At 51.5% G+C, this 25,470-nt stretch overlaps 6 protein-coding genes across 6 annotated transcripts; 3 read left to right on the forward strand and 3 right to left on the reverse strand.

The window, feature by feature from the left end:
- Positions 1-2,205: 2,205 nt before the first annotated feature.
- Positions 2,206-4,473, reverse strand: Triagg1_7584 (uncharacterized protein; the record flags this gene model as incomplete). Its single annotated transcript, XM_062902335.1, has 1 exon — positions 2,206-4,473. One exon carries the CDS (start codon positions 4,471-4,473, stop codon positions 2,206-2,208), a length of 2,268 nt encoding a protein of 755 aa, XP_062753409.1.
- Positions 4,474-5,476: 1,003 nt separating this feature from the next.
- Triagg1_7585 (uncharacterized protein) lies at positions 5,477-5,812 on the forward strand (the record flags this gene model as incomplete). The annotated part of the gene is made up of 1 exon (XM_062902336.1): positions 5,477-5,812. One exon carries the CDS (start codon positions 5,477-5,479, stop codon positions 5,810-5,812), a length of 336 nt encoding a protein of 111 aa, XP_062753410.1.
- A 3,288-nt stretch (positions 5,813-9,100) lies between these two features.
- On the reverse strand, positions 9,101-11,999 carry Triagg1_7586 (uncharacterized protein; the record flags this gene model as incomplete). Its single annotated transcript, XM_062902337.1, has 5 exons — positions 9,101-9,139; positions 9,202-10,644; positions 10,823-11,000; positions 11,063-11,829; positions 11,979-11,999. 5 exons carry the CDS (start codon positions 11,997-11,999, stop codon positions 9,101-9,103), a joined length of 2,448 nt encoding a protein of 815 aa, XP_062753411.1.
- A 507-nt stretch (positions 12,000-12,506) lies between these two features.
- On the forward strand, positions 12,507-15,803 carry Triagg1_7587 (uncharacterized protein; the record flags this gene model as incomplete). The annotated part of the gene is made up of 1 exon (XM_062902338.1): positions 12,507-15,803. One exon carries the CDS (start codon positions 12,507-12,509, stop codon positions 15,801-15,803), a length of 3,297 nt encoding a protein of 1,098 aa, XP_062753412.1.
- A 1,336-nt stretch (positions 15,804-17,139) lies between these two features.
- Triagg1_7588 (uncharacterized protein) lies at positions 17,140-17,989 on the forward strand (the record flags this gene model as incomplete). The annotated part of the gene is made up of 2 exons (XM_062902340.1): positions 17,140-17,346; positions 17,459-17,989. The coding sequence occupies 2 exons, from the start codon at positions 17,140-17,142 to the stop codon at positions 17,987-17,989; spliced, it is 738 nt and encodes a 245-aa protein (XP_062753413.1).
- Positions 17,990-18,655: 666 nt separating this feature from the next.
- Positions 18,656-24,494, reverse strand: Triagg1_7589 (uncharacterized protein; the record flags this gene model as incomplete). Its single annotated transcript, XM_062902341.1, has 6 exons — positions 18,656-19,914; positions 19,980-20,227; positions 20,282-21,046; positions 21,106-22,226; positions 22,298-23,752; positions 23,817-24,494. 6 exons carry the CDS (start codon positions 24,492-24,494, stop codon positions 18,656-18,658), a joined length of 5,526 nt encoding a protein of 1,841 aa, XP_062753414.1.
- Between the last annotated feature and the right edge of the window lie 976 nt (positions 24,495-25,470).

A 25,470-nucleotide genomic window follows, 5' to 3' on the forward strand; every position in this document is an offset into this window, starting at 1 on the left:
TTGCGGCCCCTTGTCAGGCCAGTCCAAAAGCCCAGCCTTGGCTCGCATCTGCCTTTTCCGATCCAGACCCGGCTGGTGGTGGCTTGACCGCGATCACCAGATAGACATTCAGCCGGACCGTCACCATCAGCCGTCCATCCGCCCTCCCTCCATCTCGCCCAGCCGCATCGCAGGCCCATCGTTACTGACCTCTCGTCTAGTTCAGAATGGACCAGCGGCCGGCTAACCTAACCGAGGCCTTTTTTTTTTTCCTGTCGAGCTAGGGGTCCGGCAGTGGGGAGAGCAGAATATGCAGTTGAGTCGAGCACAGAAAACGGCACGGGGCTACGGTCCCATGAATTTTTGTTATTTTGGCGCTCAACTCTTACTGTAATTCCCCGTGGAGCCCAGCTCTCCTGCTATTGATTCCCCGCCGGAGCTCCAGCGCTAATTATACGTGTCGTATAGCGGCGGATAGAGGAAAATATGGGAACACGGCTCTATTACATGAAGTCCAAATGGATTGTCACAAGCATCCTTGAAACCCAAACCTCCGAGAAGAACCCAATGCTCAGACAGCCACCAATAGCCGTCAAACCCAGAATAGCACACAGCAAACGTCCATTCCAATCCAAATAACTCTTCCAGGGAATCCTTCTATACTGCCTCCTTTCTCTCCTTTCGGCGCGAGTAACCGCCCATCTACTCCACTGGCGCCCCCACCCCAAGCAATCCTTCGCAAGTCTGCAACGCCCAAAGGCTAATAAAAAAGGAAAAAAGGAAATATCTCAAAATTGAAAGGCCAATCAATGCAATAAGAGCACCAAGGGAAAACTTAAAATCAACGTTCCTTGCATTCTTCGGTCTCGGCAGTGCTCAGACACCTACTAGCATCCCACGCTAAACATCCGTGGCACGAAGGGCGAGCAAAAGACCCGATGCATGTCTGCATATCTACATCTTAGCTCAATGAAAAAGCACGCGAGAGAAATATCCGCAAGTGGGCGCCCACGGCTCGAAACCGCATCTCATACGAACTCAACACGTCCAGTCCCGGACCCCTACTATACAATACCTCCCTTGATCACACTTAGCCCGTCACTACGACTTCAAACTGCGTCCAGGCAAGGTCATGAGGGAGCTATGTAGAAACAACCTGCCCATCAAATTTCATGTGATTCCCGCATCTTGTCATGCAAGACTCGCCGGCCAATCACCTCTCCCCGTTCCCACCCCTCCCACGCCGATTCGGTTGCACCCAAATTCGGTGCCGATAAGCTGATAGGCAAAACTCGACCCAAGCTATAATGCTGATGCTGCAAGTTTATTTCCATCTCGCCCATCCCATTGGCCAAGGCTATTTGTAGGGGTCCAGACTCGCCGCATTCCGGCTGAAATGCTGCATGTGGCTTGATTCGAAGGCTTCCATTCGGAATTTGACAGGACCAGGCCAAGCGCACGTCCATCGTGCATGCCCTTATCGATAGATACTACAGTACGTTGCAGCATCAAAACCAACGTCACTTCACATGAGCCGAGCATCACTGAGGCACCACTGAGATTATCATGTTTTCTTCTACTCATTCTCTTCACCTCGCACCACTGCTCACTCCCCCATCACCGCTACTCCCTAGGTAATTCTATCTATCAATCAATACTCCTCATCCTCCGTCCAGTCCCGCCCCATCCCACCCCATCTACGTCTACCATTTGCCTGCTCAACTTCCATCCAGCGAATTACTTGCAGGGAGATGGTATTATCAATCGCGACACACTAACAAGGAAAACGGCCAAGCCCGGGCCAGCTTCTAGAATGTACATAAAATAAGTAGAGAGAAGAAAAAAACAAAAGAGTATGAGTCCAATATGTCCAATCAGAGATATCGACGCTGAGTCACGCGGTGAGGTTTAGGTAACGGACACAAATCTTGAAGCTAAGTGTCCGGGATAACTAAAGGCGAGATTGCGATGCGTAGTGCTTTTGTAAAAGGAACCTTACGCCTCCGTCGGTGCAGTGTTCGTTACAAAGACGCGAACTTGCCCTTTTCCAGGCCGCGAGGAATATAGAAAGAAAAAAATAGTGAGGATAGTGAGAGTGAGAGACAATTAAAGGCGGCATGCCGCTGAAAATACCGCACCCAAAACAAATTCGAGGATATAAGCCGGACCAATTCATCAAAAAAAAATTCGCTCAAAAGACTTTGCGCCATGATCATGTCATTTGACTCATACCCGTGAGTTATCACCAAGGTTGAGCCAGCTCATGTCATTTGATGTTGACGCCGTGGCGAGCTGAGGCTGTCTGCTCACGCCGGATGTGCTGGGAGCGTACGCACTGCTTGGGGCCCGATCAGCACCCCAGGCCTTTCCGGCATGCGTTGGGTCCCATGTCTCTTGAATGCTCTCGGGGATTCCGCTGGAATAGCCCGACGATGTTGCTGACAACGCCGAAACAGCTGAGACTGGTCGCTCGATTGTTCCTGACATGCCTTCCTTCCAAGGGATATTGGGGTAGGATGACACTACGGGACTTCCAGTGTTAACTCTGCTCATTCCAGGCGGGGCCTCAAAGTTGAGGGGCGGAACAGTAGCTGAATCTTGTGTTTGCCTAACATTGCGAGTAGTTGTTGTCTGGGAGTAGTGAGAGCTTCGGTCGGATGCCAGGGTGTCTCTGTTTGCAGGAGCCGGTGCAAGCGCCGTTACAGGTGCCTGTCCCTGTGCCTGTGCAGATCCATATCCTAGAATTCCCAGGGCGCTTCCTCCTGACCAGTATTTGTTCCAGCCCGAGCTCCTTCGGGTGCCATCGTCTGCGAGCCCATCTTGTGGTCGAAGCTCGGTCGGCGAGCCCTCCAAAGTGTCGCCCTTTTCGTCCTGGATCTGGAGAATCGGGGCTTGCTGGGGCTGGAGAATTGGCTTGCTAATAGTGCTCTTGAATTCATTGCTGAGCTTTCTTGGCTTATGCTGGCCCACTCTGCCCATCAAGATTGCCATCGATGAGGTTGATTCTGAAGATGCGGTTTTCTGGTGGCCTCGGAGCTGCTTCTGCACGTGTGGAGGGAGCGTGTTCTTCGCAAACGTGTTCTGGGCAGCAAAAGCGGGAGCGCTCTTCTCATCACCGGCGGGGGTCTTGGGCTTTCCTGCCTCTGGATGAAGCAGCTGTCTTCTGCGGCAACGCAGAAGCAGAAGGATAAGACCAAGCAGAGCGAGGAATCCACCAATGGCGCCAAGTGTGATGCCAAGGATAGCGTTGGAGCTAGGGCCAGAATCATCGCTCGAACTGCCAGTACCAGTTGGGAGGGCAGGAATAGACAAATCAGTCGGGACGAAATCAGAGGTCTGCGTAGCAGTAGCGGTAGTGGAAAACGGGAGCGTTGTCGAGCCGGAATGTGTAGTAGAAGTGGAGTGCGTGGTTGACTTGGATCGTGAGCTAGAAGTCGTCTTCGTCTTGGACTGGGTCGTCGTTGACGAAACGTCTTGGATACGCTGCTGATCGTCACCCAATAGGGCAGCCGCGTCGACCCAGCCGTTTTTGTCGGCGTTGAAGATAGCTAGAGGGACCTGAGCGTTGCCGCCGGAGAAGACTACAGTGCCATCGTCAGATTGGGCAATTGCGTAGTTTGTCCGAGTATCCTTCGGGGCCAACGTTGAGTTATAGTCGGGCCAGTTGCTCAGCGTCAGGTCACGCTTCTCGGTGCTTCCAGAGACCTCGTCAAGGCCTCGTGCAGCGATGGGGGCGGAGTTAGCGAGAGGGTGGCCAGTAGCATCCTGTACAATGGTACGACTGACACCGTTGGGTGATTTGGATAGATCAAAAGTATAGAGGTTTTTGGATCCATCAGTCCCGGACACCAGTGCCACATTCACCGCACCTCCGGCCGTGTTGATCGGCGGCGCAGTGCCCGCACCAGAATCTCTCCATCCAGCCGTCGGATTAAACCAATAAATCTTGCCGTCCACGCCGTCGCCGCTTATCATGGCAGCATCGGCGTTGGACCAGCTCATGAGAAGGGGAGAAACAGCTGGTGCGGCGGAATTCGATTGGTACGAAAGAGCTTGGTACGGCTCAGAAGTCTGGATAGTAAACGTTTGCGTAGAGGGACCAGCGCTGCCATCTTGGCTGCCGGCGTATACCAAGATAACGTCGTCGGCCTGGATGTACGTGGATCCATGGTGCAAGCGATTTTGCGTGACGGGAACCGATGGCGTTACGGTGGTCCAGTTGCCTGTTGAGAAAGTATACTTTTGGAGCCCAGTATAATCAGGTGCATCCGATGATCCTCCAACAATGAAGAGCGCAGCATCGGCTGCATTTACGGGGGTTGTTCCAACGCAGGTTCCTCCAGTCACTTTGACTCCCACATCAAGCTTTGTCCATTCTGCGCCGTCTTCCAAAGGCAGAGACAGAAATCCTTGAGGTGAGTAGGAATAAAGCGTGTTGCCATGAATGACAGAGCACGAGTTGTCCAAAGACGAGGGGGGTTTCGGTAACGACATTGCCGAGTTTGACAGACGAATCCGACGAGATTTCAAGGACGAGTTCGAGACGATATCAGGATTCTTTATTATTCGATGTAGGTCTCGTTTCCTAAGGTTGCATGGCGATGATTGGCGGTTTCAACGAAATTATTCTCTAATTTTCTTTTCGAGAGGTTGAAAGTTAGTTTAGCAACGAGGGCACAGCCAAGTCGTTGCAGGAAAGTTGTATGAGTGCGTGCGTGCGTGTGTGTGTGTGTGTGTGGGTTGTTGAATAGCTAGAGCCCGTGATTCGAGATGAGTGTCAATCGGCGGGCAAGTAACTAAAAATGAATGGCTGCCGTTACAATAGTAGCGACAAGGACGTATTACAATACGACAAGACAATAGCGAATGTATCTAATAAGCAAGCGTGCGGCGGTGTTTTTTGGTTGTTGTTTCAAAGAGTGAATGGTGACAAGCGGTGACAGTTTCGATCTAATGGTTCTAATAGCGCAAATCGTGGCAGGGCTGTGAATCTTGAAGAGGTCGTCGGGAATGGCGCGGTATTCGTTCCAGCCGGTCAACGAGGAGTTGCGGGATGATCAAGGCCGTGTATCAAAGAAGAACGGAACAGCAAGGTGAATTCAACGGCGAAAGGGCAATGCCTCGTTCCAGACGTGTCAACGACGACGATGGCGGAATCGGTAGCCGGAAGGGAAGAAAAAAGAGCTGCGGAAAGACTCGACTTTACAAACGCAAGCAAGGACGCAAGAAAGGGAGAAGGCGCAGCCAGCCAACAACAAGAACAAGGGAATCGACGGACGGTTGATGCTGCTGCTACGGCGTCTGCAAGGCAGGTGAAGGAGAAGGTGAAGGCAAAGGCAAACACGAAAAGAAGGAAAAAAAGCCACCAAGCCACAGGTAGAGGGAAGACGGAGAGGCGAAAACGAGGAGGCGGAGGAGAAGGACTAGAAACGGGTGCAAAGATTCTCTGGGCTGCGACAACCAGCCCCTGGTCGCCCGTAGCAGCATTTCATCGTGCATGTATCGGTACCTGGATCCCCGGGCCTGGCTGGCGCAGCGCTGGAGGCACAGGTACCCGGCCGGCTCACTCGCATATTGGGACGGACGAACGAGCCTTCCCCCCCCTGCTGGGCCCTCAGCACCTTCCCTGCGTGCTACCCAGACGGAACCAGCTTCGAGACACGAGGATGGGCAGGAGGCGCTGTGGACGGTGCGAACCGGGGGAGGCGCATCGCACCTGCGTCTGCGTGTGGTTGTGTTTTGGGCAGTCTATGCCTGTGCTGGTGCAGGGATCATCCTCGCGTCGTCCAATCAGGGGCCGCAGGCGGCGTTCCATTCGCGCAGCGCCGGGTAGCCCCAGGTTTCAGCGGACGTCATGGTACCTGGGCCGCCGCCGCGCGAGGCATTAATCAGAGGTATTGGGCGGCCCTAAGATACCTGGAGGAGACCCGACCCCCGGTCTTGCGCCAAGGCTCGTTCCTGAAGGTGACACCTTTTTTAGTGGAAAAGGGGTAGCCGCCAATCAAGCCACTTGCTGCGGTGCTTGAAGCGCCTTGGCGCCTGCAGACCACCACCTTGGGACTCCATCGAGTAATATAATACGCTGCTCGTACTTGTACATGTTGTAGCACGGTGCCTGAGTCTTTTGGCATTGGCATTACTACTAGACCTCTACTCGTACAGGCATCCCCGTGGATGTGCGATTTCATTCGTGTCGTGCCGTGTCGTACATACCGTGTCATGTTAGTACGAGTACAGTGCTGCATTCGCACCAGTATAGCGTCCTGCGCGCCCCCGTGGCCGACGTTTTGGATCTGTCAAGCTGGTGTCTAATAATGTGACCGTTTCGTCCACTAGCACCTGTGCGGTAGCCTGTCCGAATCTCCATCCATATCATGCGAAAGCCGGGGGTGTTGACTGAAGAAGTCTCGCTCGGTGAAGGAGCTGTGCTAATAAGCAATTGGATCGCATTTCATCAATTGCATCCTCCCGTCCTCGACCAAGTAAGTAGTACATGTACTGTACGGAGTGCAGCAGTGCTTTCAAAGGGTCGCTGTCGTCCCTCCCATGTCGTATCGGCATCGCAATGGTACGACTCGGGCAGCACGCGAAATGACATCAACAGCAGCTTTCGTCTGGTCTCGCCCGGCCCCGATTCACCTGCATACCACTGCTCGCCGTGTTGGGGCTTTCGCTCCCTATGCTATGCCAGCACTTGTGCTAATACTCGTACTTAATGCTACGAGAACTAATGGATCACTTCGTACTTGAAAGAGTACTGCCCGGGGTGTCAACGAATTTCGTAATACCGTTGGCGCATGTCGGCTCGCCCAGACCTCGCGACGGCCTACCCGCACTTTACCAGAGACGCAGATGCTGGCATGAACTCGTACGAGTGCATTGAGGCGGGTGAATTCCAGCGCCTGGTGCAATTACCAGCCCTTGCGCAGCGTCGCATTCAAACTAATCCATGGCTCGCAGCAAAGGGACCATCTACTAATGTACGGAGTACGAATAGTGTCAACCTCAGTTTAGGCTCATTCAAGCTACTGCACCACCACCACCTGGATGAATCGCAAAGAAAAGCTTCCGAAGGCCGCACAGACCGCACCGACCAGATTCGAGGCCAAAACAAAACATGCTCCAAACAAAAAATCTCCGCGCCGTGAAGCTCTCTCTCTCTCTCTCTTTGCTGTACCCGTACCTGTACCTGTACGGAACTGAGCTTCGCCAGCCTAGACACGCAGCAGAGATTGCAGTGTTGCCTTCTGGCGTCATCATTCTTGGTTCGGATCCATCTCTGTCGACAGCGCCCATGGGCATGGCATCGGTTCCTGGCCGGGGGGACCCTTTGGCACACGGTGATCGCTTGCAGTCCTTCTCGTCCCTTTACTGAAGCTCCATGGTGCATGATCCCCACTGGCTCAACTCAACGTGAAACGCACTACCAGGGGCTCTCCCTGCAACTGCATTGTCCAAAGCCCCTAACAGGACCCGGCCATCTACGGTCATCACTCCATCTGCATCGAACCCGGTCATGGGCTCGTCTCTCTCCGCGTCAATCACGTCTTGTCGAGGAAAAGAACTGACAACCCGAGTGGAGAGGGGCGAATCAAGTGCAAGAAATGTACGAGAATGGAGTCGTACTACTATTACCAGCAGTGCTTACAAGCAGAGTCCGGAATATTGCAGGGCCGGTCGGCGGTCAATCAAGAAATAAGGTAGCGTCGGCCGAATCTAATGAATTGAAGCATCTACGATCAGTTTGGGTGCACTGCATCAAGGAATAGGGAGGGATAGTATAAGCTTCTTGTGGCGATGAGAGGGTTTGGTGCAAATGATCCCTTGGCTACCTTACTGGAAGAGTCTAGTGGAGAGCACGGAGTCTGAGCCCACCGGATATTTAGTTAGATCCGTGGCAGTGTTTCCTTGCATTGGTATCAAAGCGAGGGCGAGTTCATAATGTCGAAGCAACTCCCTTCAAGAGAGGTTGGGATACATCTACAGACAACTCCCAGCCACGAAACGACGAGACCAATCCTGATTTGCTTCAGCTCCTTTGCCCATTCTCTCAGTTGACTGATTTCCTGACCTGGAAGTTATTCGCTTGCATCGGCAATAAACGCGTAAATTTTTATTTTTTTGTTTTGGCATATAGGGTAGGCACTTGTAATGCTCGGTTGCCACCAAAGTATTCGACACCAACGCTTCAGTACTCCGTATATTCCGCTGTCTTACCACGGAACTTGCTCATTAGATGCGGAATTAATTCTGTTCTTGGCATATGGGCTATGCTACTTCGTATTGGTCCCCATATTGCGTCTTGATCCGCTGTGTACAGACAGACAGGGCCATCACACAACGGGCAGTTCTCACATGTCCATATTCCAATCTCCCACTGCTAAACATCCATCCATCCTCTACAATGATCCGCTCATAAACATAAAACATCTTCATACCTATGTATATGCACGACCACACACTGAAGCGCCGCACAGGCAGAATCATATCAAAATCTGCAGCACCTGCGACAGCCCCTGTTGGTGATCTTGCACGTGGTCTTGGCACTGAGCCGTTGTATCCATCTGTCTTGCGTCACTCCCTCTGGGCCTCAATCTGACGCGTGGATAGGAGGTCTCGCGAGGACAAATCATTCCTTCTTCATTGGCTGATCCGCAGTGGGTGCAGAATTTCCTGCATTGTAGACATCGAGAGTGGCACGTGGTTGGCTGCACTTCAGGTGGACTATCGTCAGTAATACTGAGACAGATGCCTTCAGAGCAGCTGATTACGACAAGGCGATTGAGTATCACAGAATGGTAACACACGCACAGCTTCAATTGGTATTTCAAAATTCACATATCCTCCCATCATCCAGCTCAATGCAGCGCTCTTTTTTTTTGTCTGCAATTTCTTGCTTCTATTTTCCTCATCTCTCCTCCCCCCTTGCCACGCATGTAATACACGAACACGGAACCCCTACTTCCCAGATACCGATCTCTATAAATAACCGACAATGTATTATAGCGACACAAAGTTCCATACAAGGATTGCCCCATTTCTCCTGTCAATCCTTCCTATCTAATAGCCCAATGTGGGTAGGCTGATTGCAATGGGAGCATTGCACAAAACAGCCCGCCTGCTAGACGGCTGCTGCGAATGCTTCCGGTGGTAGTTGTGTCTATAATGAAACGCGTGAGCTGCTAGCCCCGAAGAAAAACAAAGTGAATAATGTAAACATACCTTCTTCTCGTTGAAGATGACCAAGGCTCTGCCAAAGTCCCATTCGACTTGTGACAGGCACATTTCTGAGTACTGAGGCACCATGCCCGTTTGTTTTGACAGCTCGGCAATCATTGCTTGATGCTGGTTTGCCGCATCCACGGGGGCCGGTGCAGGTGCGACAAATACGTTTGGAAGGGGGCTGTACGCTCGCAGAGACAGCATGTCGCTGACGACTCGGATCGGAGCGGTTCCGGATAGGCCTGGCCCGAGCACAAAAGTGCGAGAGAAGCTACGCTTGCCAGTGGTTCCCGACTTCTGGTCGTACTCTTCGAACTCGCCGTGAACAGCAAGGATTAAGCCATCGACACCCAGCTGGCTTTGACCTGTGGGGTCGGCCAGACCTGGCAGCGGATGACAATCCATGATATATTTGCTCAGCTCCTCCTTCATGTTGGGGTGCTTGGTCATAGGGAGTTCCTTCCACAGGTCGTTGATGATCGACTGCCCCTTGAATAGTCGTTGTGATCTGGCGTGGTGGGTGCTGATTTTTATCAAGTTGCGCGATGATTTGATATAGGCAGCCCAAGGTAGTGGAGGCGGTGCGTTTGGGTCCCTGACCGAAACAGCGTCCACGGCCAAGGAAAATTGACTGCCAGCGTCGTATAGCCTGGATATAAGTCCTTCGCGATTGGTGTCGTATGCTGCAAAAAAATCGAGTAGGAATTGTTCGCCAATGCCGTTGACATCCCGGAAGTCAGGTCCACTCTGAGGGATCGGTTTTGGCTGTCGGGCGGCCTCTTGCTCGGCAATTTGCTGCGCAGTGCGAAGTTCAACCCCGTTGATATTTTGGAGCTTGGGGAACCACTCGAGGAGAGTAGCCTTATAATTGGCATCTGTCCCCTCGATCGGGTTCCCGGCCATGTAAATGGTCTCGAGCTCTTGAAACCTCCCCTTCCATCGCTGGAGTCCGTCCATGTTGCTGACTTGGTTGCTACTCATGTCCAGGTTCTTTAGCTGTGGGAACGACGCTGCTACGGACTCCACCTGGGTAACATTGTCGATGCTGTTATTAGCGAGGCTGATGCTGTGAATCGCGTCCTTCTTTTCCTGAGCCGTTTTGAAGAGACCATCGCAGATTGCCATGAGGCCCTTGAAGGTCTTGAGCGCCCTCTCTCGGGTTTCAAACATGCCAAGAGTGACTAGCTCGGGGTCAGAGGCCAGAGCGTCGAGCTTGAGTAGTTTGTTTTCGCCAATATAGCGTTGACTGAGAATCGACTGAAGTTTTGCGCGTAGCTCTGCCGTCTCCGGTGACTCTGTCGCCTTGCTTGACGGCTCAAAGTCAGCGTTAGACTCTACCACCTCCAGCTGAACGCCGGCAAATGTAAACCTGTTGAGCTTGAGAATTTCCTCCGCGTCCTCCTTGTTGGCCCCCACAAAAACGTATTCCCCAGCTCTCTGTGACTATGTCGGGTTAGCAACCAAGAAAAAGTAAAGAATATTCAACCTCAAGCGCTGGGGCGAAATAAAATTCGACGTCAAGGATCTCCCCGAAGATGTGTGACTTCCATGTCGCCAAAGAAGCAGCTGAGACGTCGGTTCAAGTTGGCACCCCTGCTATTTTCGTCAATGATTGGCTTACCTTTCGAATCGTAATGTGTCGTTTCCGTCCAGTTCCGAGGGAAGAGGCTTTCCTTTCCAAGAAGCCCAGCAGGTCAGAGAGGCCCCCATCTGAATTGGACGCAGCCTTGCTTTGTTTGAGGCCACGAACCCTTAGCCAAGTAAGCCCTTCGATTTGGCCGCCTCGACCTCTTGTTGGCCTTGAAACTCGGGAAGCCAAGTCCGAACCGCCTCCAAGTTGCTTCATTACTATCTGAGCAACCTTGGCAGCCCCCCTAGATGGCTGTGGACCTCCTCTTCCCGAGGGTCTGCCTCTGCCACCGCTTGTTTCGGTCGCAGGACCTCTGTTTGGCCGCTTTGATGGGCCGTCCATGTCGAGATCTCCATCGGTGTCGACTCTCGTCGGGCCTCTTCGCTTCTGAATGCCGCCCCTGGAGCTTGATTTTGCGCCCAGGGGATTTCGAGCCTCTCGAGTCGACTGACCTCTCCCGCGAGGAGCCATGGTCGCAAATGGTCCACGAAAACTTTGTAGTCTGAACGGTGGGATGTGAGAGTCGGCTGCGGAAGAGGGATGTTGAGCCCGCGCGGCGCTGCTGATGGTTCCTTCGTCGGGTCGGCCCCGATGGTTGGGACTTGACCTTCCTTGCTAGCAGCTGTGACGCTGGTTTCGCTAAATGTTCTGAGAGGCGCGAGATGTTGTTTTTGTTGTTTTATTTCAGTGAAGAGTTGCGTTCGCCTGGCAAAGGAGCGCAGGAGACTCGGGAAGATCAGGCGAAGCCGCGGTGGCCTCTTGAAACTCTGTCGCGGCGGCTGATTCTCCCAGAAAGCGCGGGATGTGCTGAAAGAAGGCGAAAATTCTGGTCGCTGAGAGAGGACTCGAGTCCTGTTATATAGGGAGTCGTACGAGAACACTCCAGAGATGCTCAGGCGGCGTTGTCGTGCAGCCTCGCCCTGGAAAATGGTTGTAGAAGAAGAAAACAAGGCTTGGACTGGTGTATGTAGAGGATTTGATGTTTGTTTCGGGACCCGCTGAGAAAGTCAGTTAAGCTGCTAAGCCTGCGGTACTAGGCAGGCAGTCAGCCGGATTTTCTCCAGGCGTGCACCATTGCCTAATAAAGCCTAGTGGCTGCCTGGATTTGTTCCGAATGCCTTTGGATCTCACAGGAACGGGCGTGTACCTTTGTTTGCATAGGGGACATGGGCAAGTGAAAGGTAGATCAAGAAACTATAAATAAATTCTGCAGTGATTGTTGTTCATCTTTGAGAAAACGCAAACGAGCTTTGAAAAGTCTCTTTGAGTGAATGAAACATGTACACAAGCTCTCTTCTATTTCTTTTGTTGCTAAATCCGAGCGCTTCTTAAAGGAACTTTGCCCATGCCAGAGGCACAGATGTACGGAGCTACCTCTCAACCAAGATATTCCGGTCGTTGCGCTTTGCAAATGACAGTCCATTTAAATCACGTGATATGGTACCGTTTTCGCGTCCTGGCGGTCGTTTGGCGCGTCACATTGGCGACATGCTGCCTGAAATACTACAGGATGAGCATCATAGTATTTACGAGGCCAGCATCGCCATCGCAAGGAAATTACATCAGTTACTCACTACCTTCTAATAGCCTGAAGAATACTTCGGAGACATGAAACTGGAGACTTTTTAGCATCCCAGCGACCATATTGCATGGTACTACATGGTTTCTGGTCGCCATGGATTCCGACGAGTTTGATGACGATATCGCCGATGAGGACATTCTCGCTGCCTTTGATCAAGTGTCTTCATCTAATGGAGGGAAGCTTGTGTCTACATCATCTTCGAATGGCTCTAAGAACAACACCGGTAACCCGAATAAGCAGCAGTGGGCAGCACAGGAGCTGAATGATTTGCCCTCAGATGCCTTCTCTTCACCAGAGCCTGTGAGACAGACTGCCAGGGGTCCAACAAAGCCTGTGGTGGCGGCTCGCACTGGCTTCAGCCGCACGAATTCTGGAACTTTGCGACAAACCACGTTATGGGGTGGCCAAGCGGCGACGGAAGATGCCCCTCGCCCATCTCAGACCACGACTACCAGGGTCTATCGCGCTGATCTGCCCCCTGAACCTCCTAGCCCTCATCAGCTCGATAGAGAGGCATTGAAGACTTGGGTGTATCCAACAAATCTGGGGCCAACTCGAGACTATCAGTTCAGTATTGTTAGAAACAGCCTGTTCAATAATACACTGGTAGCGTTGCCGACTGGTCTGGGGAAGACGTTTATCGCTGCTACGGTGATGCTCAACTTTTACCGCTGGACGAAGACAGCCAAAATCGTTTTTGTGGCGCCGACAAAGCCGCTTGTAACGCAGCAGATAGATGCTTGTTACAACATTGCGGGAATACCTCGATCAGAGACCACACTCCTTACCGGTGACATTGCTCCTGCTCTGCGGAGTGACGAGTGGGAAAAGAGACGAGTCTTCTTCATGACACCACAAACGCTCCTGAATGATCTCTCTCATGGGTATGCAGACCCAAAGAGTATTGGTCTCATGGTCATTGACGAAGCGCATCGCGCTGTGGGCGAATATGCGTATGCTAAAGCTACTAAGCTCATTCGCCGATTTTCCAACAGTTTTCGGGTCCTGGCTCTGACGGCTACGCCAGGCTCGAAAGTTGAGACGGTGCAAGAGGTCATTGACAATCTGGGGATTTCTCACTGCGAAATCCGAACCGAGGAGTCCCTTGACATTCGGCAGTATGTGCACCAGCGGAATATCGACCAGATAGTCCTCGACCCTTCAGACGAGATGAACCTCATCAGTGAGCTCTTCACTGAAGCTCTCAAGCCGTTGACGGAGAAACTTAGCTCCCAAAATATATGGTATGGGCGGAACCCGATGGCTCTGACAACATATGGCTTGATTCAGGCACAGAAGGAGTGGTTTGCTACGCGTGGGAATCGCGCGAACCAAGGCGTCCAGTTCATGATGCGGGCAATATTCAGCGTGCTGACGAGTCTTGCTCATTCGATCAAACTATTGCAGTTTCATGGCATCAAACCTTTCTACGATAACATGGTCGACTTCCGCAGCGAACAAGAAGACAAAGGCGAGAAGGGGTCCAAGTACAGACGCCAAATCATCGATAGTGCCAGTTTTCAAGAAATGATGGATAAAATTGCTGGGTGGCTCAAGCTGGACGGCTTTGTGGGACACCCAAAGCTCACAGCCTTGGCTGATTGTGTCTTGAATCATTTCATGGATAACGGGGAGGGGACTCGAGTGATAGTATTCAGCGAGTATCGTGATTCCGCTGAAGAAATCGTGCGCATGTTCAACACCCATCGACCACTCATCAAAGCTACCGTCTTTGTTGGGCAGGCAGATGGCAAGCGCGGCGAGGGTATGAAGCAGAAGCAGCAAATAGACACGATTGAAAAGTTCAAGACCGGCGCCTTCAACGTCCTCGTTGCCACGTCCATTGGAGAAGAAGGCTTGGACATTGGCCAGGTTGATCTTATTGTCTGCTATGACTCTTCAGCTTCTCCAATTCGCATGCTACAGCGCATGGGCAGAACGGGAAGAAAACGAGCAGGTAACATTGCGCTGCTCCTGATGAGGGGCAAAGAGGAGGACCAATTTGCCAAGTCGAAGGATAACTACGAAAAGATGCAAAAGCTCATTTGCGAAGGAAGCCGGTTCAATTTTCGGTTTGATCTCTCCACGCGCATTGTGCCCCGAGACATACGGCCCGAAGTGGACATGCGGCATGTTGAGATTCCGGTTGAGAATACTCAAGATAAGTCGTTACCAGAACCCAAGAAACGACAGGTTCCCAAGGGTAAAAAGAAACCACCCAAGAAATTCCATATGCCGGATGGAGTCCAGACTGGGTTTCTAAAAGTCAGTGATTTTATGAAGGTCTCGACAAACCCGGGAGAGCGTGCGTCCAAGTCGAGTTCAAAGCCAAAGCGAAACCCTGAACTAGATGATGTGATAGCGATTCCTGAATTGGAACGTGTTGTTCTTGGCTCGGATGAGCTTTACGAGCTCGAGCGAACGTACCGGAATCTACCATTCAACCGTAGCATGTTGGACGAAAGTGATTTGCCGAGTATGGAAGCTCATCCAACGCTGCAGCGACAGCTACGCCCGACAGCCTTCGTCCCTCACGGGAGTTATACAAAAGGCTGTGTCAAGCTGCTGCAAAAGCTGGGGAAGGCTGATAGCCTTGTGAGACCCTGCCGAGACGTGGACACGAGCGATTATCTTGAAATTCCAGTAAAGCCATTTGTGTATTCTGATAATGGCGAGACAGATGCGAGCGATGATCAAGCTGTAGCAGACGGCAAAAAGCGACAAGCCATTGAAGTCGAATCAGATGATGACTCCTTGGTATTCGAGGTCCAGCAGCCGAAGAGGAGAAAGGTCTCGACCATGAAGACTCAGCCGAAAAAGACTCAACCCAAAAAGATCTCACAGCCTGCTGCTCGGCGTGTATTGGAGCCGGAAGACGAAGATTTGTTTGACTCTGATCTTGACATGGACATTGAAGAGGAGGAGCCTGGGCTGCCTCCCCGACTTAGCGAAGCTAAAAGACAGAAAAGGCTGAATGCCAAGTCAAAAGGAAAATATTCACGGAAAGCTGCCATTGGCAGTGATGAGATTGGAGATGATTGCGAAAGGGATAGCGATCTGCTTGACGAGAGCGACTCAGATGACGGAGCTGACTTGGTGGACTTTGTCGTTGGGGACGACCAAGCAACATCCAGCATGCTTGATTCCCAAGCGACGTCTCCTATTAAGCCCAATGAACGGACGCCGCGAGCAGGGACAAGCAAACCCTATTTTGTGCCAACTCAGTTCACGGCAACCCAAGAAAGCGATGGAGTTCCAGAATTGAATGCGCTTGCTGGCCCGTCTAGGATGCAAGGACGAGCGAAAGAAGCGTCTGAAGAGGCGGCACCAACTAAGAGGAGGCGACGCGTAAGACCGGCGTTGCTGGACAGTGACGATAGTGATGTTTAATGTTAGCTACAAGTGGGTCACGGGCGTCAAGTAACGGCTAGCGATAAAAAGGAAGAATTATTCTGAGACGGGAGTATGGTATTGTATTGTATCATATACATATTACGGGAGCTATTTGCGTGGAGGAAACTACAAAGATATGACGAATTGATGACCAAATATGAATATCGGACGGCAATATCCTCTCGAAGATTAGTTTGTCGTCGCCGACCTGTGTGATTCAACTATCAAGAGTGAGTTAGCACTCGTTCGAGTAAAACATGTATTGCAAAGCGGATGTAGAAAATCACAACAAGTCTTCAACTCTTTGTTTCAGAAACCCAGTTATAAGCACTACGACCCCCACCGCCGCCAGCACGACCGCCGCGGAACGCCCAGTTGCGCATATGACGATGCAAACTGGGCGCGGAATCCCACGGCGGCCCTGCTGGAAGCGACCAGAGGACCGACAGACGCAAGCCTCCCAGGGGGGAAGCTCGCACCGGCCAATCGGAGGCAGTCTCAGACGGCTCTTCCTAAAAGTGAATTGGGTGCAAGGTTGTTCATCATGTAAAGCGAGGAGAAGGAGATTGTGTGTTTTGTGTGCGTGATGTCGGCGCGCGAGGAGTTGCCGTTGGAGAAGTGAAAATAACGTACGGTTTATTTATACAGCTATGAGACTGGCTGTTTGTTATATGGAAAGAAGGAAGAAGAAAGGGCAAAAAAAAGAAAAGAAAAGAAAAGAAAAATAGAGAAAGAAAAGAGCGAATCAAGCCATCAGAAAGGCTGCCATAGACAAACCTCGAATGCAAATTTGAGCTTGATATATGCAAGAGAGAGTTTTTAAGAGAAAAAGAAAAATTGCGGCTGTGGCACCGCAAAGCTGTTTGCCCAGGCACGTGAATCACCCGCATTAAGTGGAGACCTCAGAGCTGCTGTTAGCGCCCCACTAAAGTGACTTTCAACTTGTCCCCATTCACTGCCGGAAGAACGTGCTCCATAATTTCTCTATGTCAACCGAGGCCAGACGGGGAAGCAGCGAGTCGCAGCAGCTACTGCCTAACGTTCAACTGCTAGGCCTATTTGCTAACAAACTACTAAATAGCTCCCCGTCGTTGCTTCCTAAAGAGCATGACGTGACGTCCAACCAGTGTCACTGCCTTATCTGCACCCAGCTTGTTCAATAAGGCAGGCACGGCGTTATCTTTTTGCGACTACCGGAGCCTCTCTTTCTGGGCGCCTCTCTTAACTCAATTTCTCTTCCGAAACTCTGAATAGCTCCCGCTTTTTGCTTCCTCACAAAGGCAGCTTTGATCGCAACAGCACATAAACCAACACAGCAGACAATTCAATCACCATGGCAAAGGGGATCTCGGTCCTCAAATTCGTGGGCACCGTGTCCCTCGGGCTGTTGACGGCAAGTTTCTCCGTTATTTCCTTCTGCAGCAAAGACGACGAAAAAAGCCCGGCTGCCCCTCCCCCTCCTCGAGTCGCATGTTCGGCTGCATCGCTTTCAGCCTCCCCGCCAGCTCAAAGCGACAGCTTCAGCTCTGCGGAATTGGAGGTTGGGGAATGGCAGCGGGCGGGGCAACAATCGCATTTTGCCATGGATCACTCGTAGCTTTTGCTGTGTCGTGCAAAAGGAATTCGTTTGCTGACTTTCTCCGGCATCGCAGGGCGTCTCGTATACCGTCTCCGCCGTCACTCTCCCAACTCTCCTCCAGCTCCCTTCGTCGTCTTCCGCCGCACACGCCCTAACCTCGCTGCAATCTTCGTTGCGTCTCCCCGTTCTCGCTCTCTCGTCCCTGGCCGCCGCCCCGCTCTTCCTGTCGTTCATCTGCTCCCCGCGATACGCTCGCCACCCGTACCTCTTCTATACGTCCGTTCTGGCCGTGCTGTCTGTTGTAGTGCCCGGATACCTTCCACAGCCGGCTGCAACAGCTTCGAAGCCTACTGGCGCACGCAAGGCCACCTCATCCAGAGCCCGGATGGAAGCGAGCTATGAGGTCTTGGGCGACTCGCACAGTGAGGGAGACCTGCCCAGCGAGTCTGAGCTGGAGGATGTCAATGGCGAGGAAGTCAGAGCCAATGTTGAGGGTGCTGCGAGGGCATATCTCGTCAAGACCGGCTTTGCCGCTGCCGCCTTTGTGCTGTCTGTGGTTGGACTTTGGGGTGATGGTGCTCCCCGAACTGTGCGTTACTATTAGGTCGTGAGCTGGCTCGTGTAACCTTGTAAGATGATTTGGGCTGCGGATCCGATTGGCCGGCTTTGTTGGTGGGTTGAATTGGAAAATATGTAACATGTTGGAAAGTATTCCTTGCGTGGAGAGCGAGGTTGGTTTCACCACTCTCTCATCAAGTTTGTTATGCGAAAACGAAAAGAAGTCACATTGTTCAAATATCTCAATATCAATACATAGTAGTTTATGTCTTTCAAATCCTATTGTGTAATCATTCATGTTCACCGTTGTTTCTTTCTACTTATATATAGCTAAATTTCTACTGTGAAGAGCAGGCAGCACAATTTCTACTGTGAAGAGCAGGCAGGCGGAGATCAGAAAAAGCAAGACTGCAAATAAATGGGTGCATACATTCAGAGATATAAGCATCTAATCATCAAATGAAGTATGAAGTGCTTCTACAAGTGAGCATACATTCAGAGGTATAAGCACCTAGGTAATTATTACATGAAGTATGAAGTGCTTCTACAAGTGAACGCCTATTTAGCCAGCACCCGAATTGTCCTATATAAATAGTAGCAAGAGAATATAGATATAGTAGCAGTTATTGAACAAATATAGATATAGTAGTAAATACTATAGGGAATACAACTACTGTAGCAGATACTTGCCCTCCGCTTGGCATACCCACATTCATCTGCATAGCCCATCATGATACGACTTGCACTCGCCGCACTTTTCAAGACCAAAATCTTTGCCGACAAAGCTGTCGAATCTCCAAGCCCAACCCAGTTTCGAAGACAGCTGCTGGGCTGCGAAATCCCTCGTGTCCTTCTCTTCCTCATCGTCCTTGGGCTCCTCATCATCGTCTTCTGCGCGGGCATGAATGGAGAAGTATCGCGAGGCGGTGTGCTTCTCTCCGAGTCTTTTGGCGACGTCATTGGCCTCGTTGAGGCTGACGAGGCGGCGCTTGCCGGGGTTCTTGTCCATGCAAGTCTTGCAGAGATCCCAGATGACGGAGTTGCGAGCCGCATCAAAGAGTGTCTCCTGGCTCGGCGCGAGTCCGACTAGGCCGATGATGGCGGCGACCTGGGCGGGCTTGTACTGGTCGCTGAGACCGAGCTCGACGACCTTCTCTCGAAGCTGATCGTCGCTCAGGCCCTCGATGGTCGAGCACTTGATAAAGGTGCTGGCGGCCTGGGTGGGCCAGGTGTCGAGCTTGTCGGTTCGCGTACTTTGCAGTTTGTTCTGTTGGAGGAATTGGTCGGCCGTGACCTTGTCATGTGCCACCTCGGCAGGCGTGCGGCCGACGGCGTTCTCTCTGTACAGGAGCTGAGGCTTGAAGTCGATGAGGATCTTGACGATGGAAATCATCCTTTGCATAATGGCAGTATGGAGACAAGTGTCACCGGCGCCGTTGAGCATGTCCAGTTCCTCACCCTTGGAATATTCCAACATGAGTTTCAGCATATCCACAACGTCCTCCGTCCTAGAATAAGGCGACGACGGCTGGTGATGGTAGTGGTATCTCCTGCGCCTCGATGTTACGGCGTAATCATCGTTAACCACACCGGAAGCTTGGGAGATCCAAGCATGTAGCGGCGTCAGACCATTCGCCTGCAGGCTTTTGCGCTCCGTGAACAAGTGACTTCGAAGACCGGGGTCGATGATGTCGAGAAGGCGACGAAGGCTAGCCGCCTTTGGATTGCCAGCCACGGCCGCATGCAAGATGTTCTCTCCCATATGGTTGCGGGTAGCTTGGTCGGCGTTTGCGCCGATTAACAGCTTCGCAAAATGGACGTAGCCGAGACGACAGGCAATGAACAGAGGCGTATCGCCGTTAGATGTCTTCCTCTCAATCGACTCCGGGTAGGACTCAATCAAATACTTGACCAGCTCGATGGAGTTCTTGGATGGTCCTGCCAAGATGGCCGTATGCAGCACGAAATCATCTAGTGAACCCTTCTGTTAGCATACACTCCGTCTCTCATTCTCTTATACGATGAAGAACACTTACTGTCTGCGCCAAGCCACTTGGATATGACCCGGTCAAAGCCGACTGGGCTTTGGATGAGATGCTTGAGCCGGGGATCCTCGGCGGCGGCCTTGGACTTGGCAAACTCGCTATATAGACGATGAGGCTTGTCGCTCAAGAAGAATTCGACTGCTTCAATGCGACCACCGAGTGCTGCATGAAGAAGAGGCGGCGTTTGAAGGCCGGTGGTCCTGACGACCATGTTTCGCCCGGCCTGTGCCCAATCCTTTCTATAAGAATGTCAGTTACAACACGCTCATCAATCCTGGATGGAATCTTCATACCTCTTCTTTCCATAAACCGTCAATCCTTGGTAGAAGCGGGGCTTTTGCTTCAACTCGGCACCGCTCTTCTTGACGAGATGGTCCAAGGGAATCCCTGCACCGGTTCGCTTGATAAGAAGGCTGAGAGCTTCCGTGTTCCCGCTTTGCACTGCTGAAAGGAAGTCATTGGATTCCAGGTTGAATCTCTTAACAGACTCGTCTTCGTCACCAGTCGTCTCCGTCTGCTCGTACTCACTCACTAGCCCTAGAAGGAATTTCAGGCCAGCCGTGTCCTCGTCGTTGATGGCATGTACAAAGAGACTTAGGGTGGCACCAAATTGAATCGACCCGTCTTTCTTCTTCACAATACCTGGTGCATTGGCTCGGATGACATCAATGGGCCTGGTGTGAGATTTGACCTGCATAGAGACTTTGCCAATATCATCAATAGTGAAGGCTTGGTCAATCGTCTCTGAGACAATTCGAAGCTCATTGTCCGATTCTCCCTCATCATCTCCATCCTCTTCATCCTCTTCATCCTCGTCTCGTGACTGCATCTTGTAGCGGACTTTTTCCTTCTCGGGTGCCGACCACTGGGCCCTGATAATCTCCAGCATGGCCTTGGCCGTCTGGTAGTGGCCACGAAGGAAGGCAACGGAGAATGGGGAGTTACGGCTGTCATCAAAAATAGCCATATTAAGTGGTGCTTGTTCATTATTGGGGCCCCAAGCTTGGAGCGTTAGGGATTTGATTGTCCCGATATCTCCAGTCCAGGCTGCCTGCATCCTAAGCTCAAGTGTTAGTTTTACGTCAAAAGTACAGAATAAGCGAACTCGTGGGCGTACAATTGAAGATATCCATCCTTCTTCCCCTCGGTCATGTCGCTGTCTCCATTGAACACGAATTTATACTCAAACTCTGTAACCTTTGGGGGTTCAGGAGGGATGTAGCTGTAGTTGTGGCGGTTATCCATCTTGATGTCTGGATAGAGTTCACTGAATACCAGCGCGCCTTTGGCAACAAGGATGCTCTCAAGCTCAACGAGGTCAGAAATGGTTTCCTTGATGGCCTTTACCTTTTCAGCGTTTCCTCTGCGCTCAGCCACTCTCCGCACCTCTTTCTCGTAATTGTCTTTTTCGGTTTGGTACCTGTCTTGAGCCGCTTTGACCTTGAAAGCAACTAGCCAATGTTGATAGGTACCAGGCTCAAATTTTTCCAAGTAAGAATCGATACCTGGCTGCTTCTCAGGCTCTCTAGCCGCATGCTTTTCTCCAGTGTATTCGCGCAATTTCGTTATAAGACGCTTGACCATGTCCAATGCGGTGGCTCCTGTAGTCCAGTTGCGCTGAGACTCATTCGCTAATGCGTACTGGGTCTCACGCGTGACCGAGTTGGGATTTGCCCCCTTTTCTAAGAGCTGGATCACCAAGGCGGTGTTACCTGACCGAATCGCAGCGATCAATGGCTGCTCTATAGATTCCTCGTATCTCTTCTTTGTTTGTTCTAGGTTTCCGAGATTGCTGGTCTGCGAGGGAGCCACCTTTGCTGACTTTAGCCAAGCATCAAAGTCGATCTCGACCGAGGCTCCGGCATTCAGGACCTTGAGGACGAGAATAGGATCGCCTTTTTCGAGAGCAGACTGAAGTGGTGATATGATGTCAGGTCTCCACATGTAGCCAGAAAAGAACAAATGGTTGATGGCCGCTTGAACACCCCTTGGGTCGTTGTCGATGAGTGTTTCAACCATGTCTACCTTCCCGCTGTCCACATAGCGATGGAAGACGGTGCATCCATCGGCATCTGCCTGGGAACATGTGGCACCCAGCTTGAGAAGCAACTGGGCCATAGACCTGGCCTTCTCTGATGGTAGTGACAATGCAAGTGTCATGGTTAGAATAGCGCCAGCTATATTTGAGTGTATGTTGGTAGATAGGAATTTGACTGGAAGGATAGAGTCGGCACCGTACTACTTCGCATTAGAAACAATAAAAGCAAAACATGATGAAAAGGATATAGAAAAGTTCTCATGATACTCACATCGCAAAGAGCCTTTACAGCGTCTTCATGTCCTCCAGCAATAGCGAGATGGAGCGGAGAGCATGGGATGTCCCATGCAAGGACGTTAATCTGGTAGAAGTCTGGTCCCTCCTCGGGTTCTTCGAGCGCGGACTCCTCTTTGTCCTCCGCGCTCTTTTCCACCTTGACAAAAGATCCAGTGACGATAGAGTGCACCTCGGTCTCTGTTTCGGCGTTATCCACAAGCTCAACATCTGAGTCCTCCTCTGCATTCTCGGCGTCCTCAGATGACTTCTGAGCGTCTTCTTTGTTCTCAGACCCTTGGGCTCTGGTGGCTTTGCGTTTCCTGTCTTTCCTGTCTTCTTCAGCTTCTTCGTTCTCGTCACTCTTGTCCATCAAAATTTTGATAATCTCAGCATGACCTCTGGCGGCAGCAAGATGCAGAGCTGTTTTGCCGTCCGCAAGACGAGCTGTTAGGCGAGCGCCACGATCAACTAGATGGCGGACAACTTCTGGAGAAGAAATCATGGCCGCAAGATGAAGCGGGGCACGTCCGGTATAGTCCCTCTGGTTTGGATCTGCGCCTTCTTGAGAGAGCCAATTCAAGACGTCATCGGCATCATTTTCAGCAATCGATTGGAACAGTCTAGCGGTGTTGCCGATGTAAGCCATGTCCGTCCAGTCTTGCTCCGTTAGAGGATTAAACGATCCGATCTGCTGCCTGCCGGGATCGTCAATGAGGAACGTGACCTTGCCAGAGATGTAAATCTCTGCCTCCTTCTCGGCGGCTTCGATTTCTTCTGGAGTCACCGGTTTAGGGCAGCTACCACAGCAATCTTCAATCACATCCTCCACCCGTCCAAAGAATGCAGGGTGGCGATGCAGGTACACTTCACGCTCTTTTGGCTGATTCCATTCAGCGTTGAGAAGTAAATCTCTAGTGTAGCACAGCTTCTCAATTCGCTTTGCGTTGAATTTCTCGCCATAGGGAACGGTAAAGGTGTGGTAGTTGCTAATGTCTTCCTCCGAGAGCCAATCGGCAACCTCGTCTTCGTGGTAGGACTTGAGGTTTCCTTGGAGGTGGAAGTGATTGCGTTGTAGCGCGGGCCTGCCACGCTCTTGACGCCTCTTGTTGAGATAGGCATCACGAGCATGCGTGGTTGGAAGCCGTTCTAAGACGAGCAGACGGGCAAGTCCCAATGTCCGCTGGAAGCTTCTCTCAAAGATTGTCGGGTCCACGCGTGATCTGTCAAGCTCAGGCCAGTAGACTTCGAAATCCCGGTGAGAATACTTGGACAAACGGTTCTCATAAGAAGGACTGCGTCTGGTGAGATCCACGTGGTTGATCTGAGTAATAATGCTGCCGAGAGTTCTGGGAGCCACGTAAACCTGCTTGCCATTGTATGCGGCGCCAGCGGCATCGATATCGAAACCGGTCAAGATTTCGCTGATCGACTTGTAGACACGGAGAACAACCTGTGGGAAGCCAGGTGAATGAGAATGCTGACTAGATCTGCATGTAGAGAGGGGTTACGCTTACCTGCACATGCCGAACGGGATATTGGCTGGCAATGGTGATGGCGTACTTCGTGCGAACAACAGTGACTTCGCTCAAGATGGAATCACGAATGGACTGCTCAATCTGCTTAATCTTTTCGATGGCTTCTTCGTGGGTGAGACCGTATAAGAAGAGGTCAACATCGGACGCGGGGCAAAATTTCTCATGATAATACTCTCGAAGCTTCCTCTTGTTCACATTAAACTCTTTGGGAACTGGCAGCAGCGTGTTGACTACAGAGGAGCCAGCTGCCACAACGTTGTTCCAATCGAGTTCAGCGAGAGAAGACTCTGAGAATATGTTAAAGTTCTTTTGAAACTCGCTCAAGTCGGCAACAGTTGCTGGTGATCCGTGGGGACGACGCTTGTCATCCGGCAAAGCCATGATGTACTTGGACTTTTCCTCCTCCGACTCAGCGGCCAGGTCTCGGGCACGGACAGTGATGTCCTTGGTATCATCAGTAAAGAGAGGCACAACATTGAGGTAATGGTCATCGAGGATGGGGTTTTGTCGGTCTTGCGCGAAAACAGAGCGCAAGTGAGCTTCAAACTTGCGATACGGCTCCATGATTTCCACCATGGGCTTATCTGGGTTCTGGGCAATGTATTTCACCAGGTCCACCTGGGACGCAGGTAGTTTGGGGAAGTCTCCGAGAGCCATTCTTGCTGGTGAGTCCGACTCGATTGAAGGCTTCGTAGAGTAGGAAGCAGAAAGAAATATTGCACGGTGAGGCAATTGAATGTTTCGAAGATGAAGAGCAGACGATAGAAAAAAAGGAGAACAACGAGGCACAGCACGACGAATTGGGTTCGATTGAGAGGAGAAGAAGAGATTCGTGATTGTGTGAACTGCCTTGGAGTTAGGCCTCGAGAACGACCGGGAGCATCTGCGTGCTTTATACATGTCTCGACCGTCGGGAGCTAGAGCAAGCACAGCAACTATTCCCATGTCATCACGAAGACGGGTTCGACGCTTCGTACCACTAAGGCCGTGGAACTGCCGCTAACGCTCTCCGACAGTAGCATCTTGGCGGTCAAACGTGGCGTTTGGAGCTGAAAGAGGACGGAGCCCGACGCGAAACGCGTTGATCCTGGTGTGCTGCCTAAAGCAGCTGGGATGATGCATCGCGAAAACTCGTGACCGGCGCCAGGATCAAGAGACAAACGAAGCCATCTCCAGTCAAGGCCCGCTGATGCCTGGTTGAAGCTTGGCTTGGATCTCAATTGAGCGGCCGGCCCCACTATGGCAGCCTGATCGGAGCGGAGAATTCTCAGTTCCGGACAGCTTGAATTGCCAGAACAGGCAGACGGCAGAAAAGCGGTGGGTCTGGTGGGACAGGGGGCTGATTCGCTAATGTGCAGTACAACACCAACTCCTCTCTGATGAGATAATGCAAAGCTCGAAACAACACCTGAAAAGCTCATTGATAGGGGCAGAAAGCATACAAGATTGTGAATCTGCATGTACACTCACACATCTTTGGTATTGGGAGCAGGATTGTTGCAATTGATCACAGGGGCTGTCTTTGACCGCTTCAAATCGGCTAAACAGGATCCACGGATACGCAGCTGCGTATTCTCAACTTGCGCAATGGTATCATCGACTCGTTCTCTATTGAGCATATGCCGATAGCTTC

This window comes from Trichoderma aggressivum, assembly GCF_033847375.1.
Source record: "Trichoderma aggressivum f. europaeum strain CBS 100526 chromosome Unknown scaffold_034, whole genome shotgun sequence".
Lineage (NCBI taxonomy): Eukaryota > Fungi > Ascomycota > Sordariomycetes > Hypocreales > Hypocreaceae > Trichoderma > Trichoderma aggressivum.